General features: G+C 33.4%; 1 protein-coding gene across 1 annotated transcript; it reads right to left on the bottom strand.

The window, feature by feature from the left end:
* Positions 1-329: 329 nt before the first annotated feature.
* On the bottom strand, positions 330-3,768 carry LOC129880586 (40S ribosomal protein S3-3-like). Its single transcript, XM_055954678.1, has 6 exons — positions 3,600-3,768; positions 3,360-3,507; positions 1,808-1,979; positions 1,034-1,088; positions 822-953; positions 330-703 (listed from the first exon to the last, which is right to left on the bottom strand). Exons 1-6 carry the CDS (start codon positions 3,636-3,638, stop codon positions 527-529), a joined length of 723 nt encoding a protein of 240 aa, XP_055810653.1. The 5' UTR covers positions 3,639-3,768; the 3' UTR covers positions 330-526.
* Positions 3,769-6,566: the final 2,798 nt, after the last annotated feature.

Genomic DNA, 6,566 nt, shown 5'->3' with positions numbered 1-6,566 from the left:
TGTATTGCCAAAGACTCCAGGACATCGAAAAAAGAAGGAATACAGAGAACTATGAAGGAAAGATATTTTGGAGATCATTAGGATAGACCAACTTATGAAACTTGTCTTGTACAAGCCAAAAAGCACTTCCAATCTAATTTGGCCAGCTTTTAAGCCACTCCATATACACTGGCTGAACATGATGCATTACATGTGATCTGAACATGAAGTCACTTTAGAAAACACATTTTTACCTTTCCGACATGATTTAATTAGGTGAAGTAAAGAATCAAATAAACAAGAAACAGAACCCAGACGATGCATATGATTACAGAAAGGCCTGAAACAAATAAACAACAGAATAACCTATTATTAATTTAACAAAATTTTTATCTCTGGATTTGAAAGACTGTCAGTGCTGGAAAAGAAAAACGTCCAGACCTGCTTCTACAGCACCAGGAAGACCAAAAAAAACCAACAGTAAGGGTTTTAGTAGAACATAGTATTTTGGCATGTCGAACATGTGAGAGAAATATGGTTTTGCTCTCTACATAACAGGGACTGCAGCAACCTCTGCAGGCACCACCACTGAGGACGTCCTGATGTAATCTTCTTCCTCCTTGAGAGGGTGGATGGTGACAAGATCTGGAAGAGGAGTTGTTGGACCTTGCTTTCCTTTGGGATCCCAATCAAGCATGATCTTGACCTTGATGCCAAGTACTCCCTGTAAAATACAAAATCCAAATCACTAACAATATGGGCATAAGTGAGAAACACAGGCAACTCAATAATAGAAGTTAGATACTAATTCATCTTCAACCTTAGGCAGAGTAAGAACAAACCTGTCTCAAGAGAACATGCCTTACAGCCGAGTCAATGTACTCATTGACAGGCTGACCCGAAGAAATCATGTAGCCATCTTTGAACTTCATGGATTTAGCACGTTGTGCCCTCAGTTTTCCACTCACTATTACCTATCCAATAATTGAATCAGGTGCCAACATATTTATACATCATCCTAAACAATTGATCAAAAGCTTCATAGAAAGCATACCTCACATCCCTTGGCTCCACTCTCCATAATAAATCTCAGAACACCATAGCAGGCCCTGTTGGAGATAATGCATTAAACTTTTGGGAACAATTTGAAAGAGATTAAACATAATGGACTGAAACCCAAAAATATTTACATATAAAACTTCAAGACAAGTTTCAAAATGTCGCGATCCAAGGACAGAGGTGTAAATATTTAACAACTCAACATGTCATTGGCAAAGCTACATTTGGTATAGTCATCTTCCGACACAAATTTGGTATTAAGTCAACCATAATTTGCTTTATAGATGACAGAGAAGCTGGAGACGAGATACATGCTTGGTAGGGGAATTTAAGGCTAGGAACAAGGTCTGGAAGGCAAATTGGATATTGAACTAAAACCTGCACATCTTTTCAATTTTACTGATGATATAACGATTAACGCAGTTCTTAGCAATATGCCTCTATGGTTACTGCCTGAAGACAAGAAGAATTCACGGTAATGAATGGCATGGTATCATTTTTTTTAATAATCATTCAGCACAGAATTGGTACTATAACACCAATTGCTTTGTGGATAACATATACATCAGATAACTTCTCACCGAACCAAGAACACTGATAGCAAAAGCACCAAAAAGGGGGAGATAAAACATTAAGATTAAATATACACACAAATATCATTGATTGCTGATAGTAAAAGAGCATTGCAAACTTGCAGATATTAAGCATTGAAAGTATAATATATATTTGATGATGACTTAACATCCAGGATACAGATCAATATTATTACCTCCTAACAGCAAGACCACCGAGGAGCTTGTAGCGAAGAGATTCGGCCTGAGCAATAGCACAGAGTCCCCTGTTGTTAACCTTCTCAGCATACAGCTCCACAGTGTTCTCTTTGAACTTGAAACGCTTCTGAACAACTGATGTTAATTCCCTGATTCTCCGACCTTTCTCACCTGATACATAAATTTGTTCAAACAAAAAATTAGCTACTGACAATAAATTAAGTCATAAAAGGCCAATCAAGTGTTCAATCCCACAAGGCCAAAAGGCCTCCTACAAATACAATCTATAGAGGTTGGTTAGTATCTGTGGTTTTCTTACACTTCGATTTTTGTTTAGGAAGATTTGTCAGGTTTCATTTCCGTTATTTATTTCTCTATACTGCTTTAGACTGATTTTTCCTTGAGCTGAAGGTCTATCAAAAACAACCTATCTACCTCCAAGGCAGTGGTAAGGTCTGCATACACTTTACCCACCCAAGACTTCACTTTGTATGTTGTTGTAAAGTGGATTAGTTTTAGTGAGAGATAGCTGAGGTTAATAACTACTGATGCAACTTGATGTTTTTAATATGATGCAGATAAGTTATTGAGAGGCGAAACTTGTACTTATTTCTTTTTTTTTCTCCATACAAATGCATTATCTTGCAAGTTAAAGACGAGATATCTGAGGTTAATAACTACTGATTCAACTTGATGTCTTTAATATGATGCAAAAAAGTTATCGAGATGCGAAACTCGTACTTTTTTCATTCTTTTTTCTCCATACAAATACTTTATCTTGCACGTTAAAGACTAGTATGACAGTATGTAGTACGAGATTTGAGAACCCATAGTTTAAGAAGGGTAAATTGATTTTGTAGCCCTTTACAAATTTGTCTTTAGTTAACTCTTTCTTACCAGAGATCTTTATATTTGTACACATAACAGAACAATATTAACACACAAGAGATCTTGGGTCATTTTCTTCTATTTAAAATTGTAAAGGGTTATGTTCACACATTTCCTCTTTTAGAGGACCTCAATTGTACTTGAGAAGACAAATATGTATGGAAATAAAATGGGCATGTATAATATGAAACATTATCTCCCAATTTCTTTTCTCACTTCTTTACTGCTACAGAACTAAATAACAAAGACATGCACTTTCCCTACCAATTCTTTTCCCTTCTATTTTACTCCAGACATTGCTCTGGTTCTTTTCCAATCCATACTAGTATCTGTGTAATGTCTAACAGGAAATGAAGTGGAGTAATAAAATTTTGCGACTGCTAGCCAATTAGATCTCAAATCAAAATGCAGCTTCAAGAGATATTAACAAAATACTAAATCAAACAAATATTCCAATTGAAAACATATTTAAGTAGGGCAAATCACGCACTAGCTGAAATATAAGAGATCAATTCCTCTATACAAATCCTCTGTTAATCATTCTGCTCTATTCGCTCAAACAAATTTTCAACAATACTTTTGCTCATAAACTTGCTTTAATCAACGAAGATGAAAAAAATGACTTTAAAATAGAATAAATAAAATTTAAATTAGAGGAATCACCAAGAACATTCTGCGTCCGAGTGGCTCTGATGATGATCTCAGTCCTCACCGGAGTTACTCTGATCTCCACTCCAGAGTATCCATCTTCAGCCAGCTCACGTGTCAACACTTCGTTCAGCTCTGCGAAGAATACTCCATCGGCTACAAACTGAATCAACAAAGACCAAAAAATTATATTAATTTATTCCCACAATTTTCCGAATGTAGATAAGGATCTGAATAGAAAAATTGATGATTAACCTTTCGCTTTTTGCTGATCTGAGGGGCCTGAGTATCCATTTTCGGAAGAATTGACAATTTCCGAGTAAAGAAGCCCTAATTATATTACTTCGACGTTGGACAGTGCAGTTGGCTAGGGTTTTCGCAGCGTTTGGCAGAGATATATGTTAAAGTACCACATAGGGTTAAGAAAATGGACCTTTTCGAACCCAATTGAGTTGTGGGCTTTTTATTTGTCCATCATGTGAATGGGCCATTCACACGGATGCCTCTATTGGTTGGTCTTAAATTTTTGGAAAAACTACACTTATTTGACACAAAAATAAATTAATTACCCACTCTTAATTAACTCTCTTAATACTCATTCAGCCAAAATAAATTACACTGCATGCCCCGCCCAATTCACTTGTTTGATACCATTACAATATATATGATGGTATGGTGCAATTTTTTCTGAATGTATGTTATGGTATCATTAAAAAATATAAAAGTGTCTCATTAAAGATTGAAGATTTGACTTTGTAAAATAGTGGTTATTCCTAAATTATACAATTTCAATATCATAAAAATTCGCGCATAGCAGAAGCTTAAATGCACCGGGCTACCCAAATAGTGCTACTATCATTCATGTATCATCGAATGGGTTAGGAAAACCTTATGATACCATCAACCTTATGACACTAAGTTAATCATCAATTCTGAATAATGGACTTCTAAAATCCTCAATGATACCATAACAATTTATTGCATAACAGAAAATTGCATAATCTAAAATTCTCAAATGCAATTTTATATTATGCAATTTTCTGTTATGCAATAAATTGTTATGGTATCATTGAGGATTTTAGAAGTCCATTATTCAGAATTGATGATTAACATAGTGAAACAATGGTTGTTCGTTAATTATGTCATTTTAATATCATGAGAATATATGAATATATTGAGATAGTATCATTAATTTATCATTGAATTACTTAGTATATATATATATATATATATTATTGTAACACCCCTTAAAAACGTTGTATATGGGGTTCCAATTCTCGACTAAAATAATATTGTTTTCGTATTTTGAGTATAACTTTTCATAGAATGATCCAAATTAGGGGATTCAAATTTCTAAATAACTCCAACGTCATTACCTACAACTTAATATTCGGAGGCTAAGTAGGTCAAATAAATTAATATTTGCAAGACCTGGTGTTGTGATGAAATAGAGTAATTGTAGAAGAAAAATCATATCTCATTGTAGGATGCTCCAAATTAGTTGATTCTTGAATAACATGAAAGAAGACTTCTAGAGCTACAATTCATATGTAGACATCAAATCCTAATTAAGAAGTATCTTGTTCAAACATAACTCCGAAAAAAGGTATTTCGTAAAAAGAAGATTTATCTCACCAACCATAGAAGATCTAGATCCATTTAACATCACACATGACATCAATAATCCTCCATTTGACATCACCTATGGCATCACAATCCTCTATTAAATTTTCATATTTTTTTAATAATTATTTTAATTATTGTTAGGTCCCTCCTTCACACCTATAAATACTCACCTTAATTTATTATTTTGTTCATCAAGCTTTCTCAAGCAACTCTTCTCTCTATACACTTCTTTACTCATTTTCAAAATATAGTTTTAGTTCTTAGTAGTGTAGAAATGTTATTCCGATGATTCATATACTCCGATTAGTACACAAAATGCTCCGACGAGGAGAAAAATACTAGAATTCAAGAGTGTTCATTAAGTTCTTCGATTCTGAATAATGCTTCGAATTCCAGGTATGTAAGGCTTCAATGAAAATATTTCTTCCACTCTCATACCTAATGTATTTTATTATATGATAAATTATGTTTATTTTCTTTAAGCTTTACTTTAAGGTATGTCAGTGTTTATCCATGGATTCTTCCATCCATGTAGTTCAAAACTCTTTCAACTAAATCTCTTGATTTCAAGTAAGATTTTATTATGGGTAATTCTTATTTCTACTTAATAGCATGAATCATGGTTAAACTAATGATTATTGGTCTATTTTGATGCAAAATAATGTATGAATTGATGGTTTGCAAGTAATTTCTCTATTTATCTCTTTTAAGGTTCTTAAAATTCATGGTGAATTGTTTAAAGCATGATTTTTAATTCATGAATTTTAAAGTATTTATGCATAATTTCATTTACACACATGTTTAAAAGTTGAAGTAACTTAAACCCACCTAGTTTTACTATATTTTTAATGAAATTTGACTTGAAAGCTTTGACTCCAAATAAATATTTATGAAAGCAATATCTATGATAAAAAGGGAGTCTTATAAAATAAAAGAATGATGAAATGTTATGAATGGTGAATTCTTTATGCTATAAGGACAATTCTTGCATTATTTGAATCACTAAAGATTTTAATGAGCTATTCCACCAAATGTGATATTTTGAATTCTCAAACTATATGCTATAAATATTTTAAAGTATGAAACTATTCTGTGGGATTGACTTAGCACCAAATGAGGCATTGAGGTGGATTTGGTAAGAGAATCCTAATAGCAACCCCTTGTCTCATTAACTATGTACCAACATAAGAGCCCTTGTAGGCTTAGGCTAATGGATCCACAAATAGCCCTTAAAGTTAAAGTTAAGGAAATGAATGAAGTTAATAGAGTTCTACCCGACAAATAGTCTCTCTGGCCAACGTAGGGGGTTATGTTGGATTCTATGTAATGGATCGCATAATTTTAAATGTCGGTTATGGTCATCTTCCCACAAAATGAATATTTTAAAGGATATCCATATGATTGATTATGCATGCATTGTATTATGTTTCATATTACACAAATATTTTAATGTTTCCTCAGTGTTCATGCATGTCTACATACTTAGTACATTCTAAGTACTAACACATACTATTTTGCCTACATGATATCACCATGTAGGGACTGGTGCTCCTCCTCATTCTCCTCCATATGGCCAGTTGAGATTCCGTTTGAAGA

This window comes from Solanum dulcamara, chromosome 2, assembly GCF_947179165.1.
Source record: "Solanum dulcamara chromosome 2, daSolDulc1.2, whole genome shotgun sequence".
NCBI lineage: Eukaryota > Viridiplantae > Streptophyta > Magnoliopsida > Solanales > Solanaceae > Solanum > Solanum dulcamara.
Note: the sequence above shows the minus strand (reverse complement) of the source record. Positions and strands in the feature narration are given on the sequence as shown.

Excerpts from the sequence above, each read along its gene's own strand:
- LOC129880586 (XM_055954678.1), bottom strand. The coding sequence starts at position 3,638 with ATGGATACTCAGGCCCCTCAGATCAGCAAAAAGCGAAAG. Across the intron at positions 3,508-3,599 it reads AGATCAGCAAAAAGCGAAAG|TTTGTAGCCGATGGAGTATT; the intron begins GTTAATCATCAA and ends TTGTTGATTCAG. Across the intron at positions 954-1,033 it reads GTGGAGCCAAGGGATGTGAG|GTAATAGTGAGTGGAAAACT; the intron begins GTATGCTTTCTA and ends ATTATTGGATAG.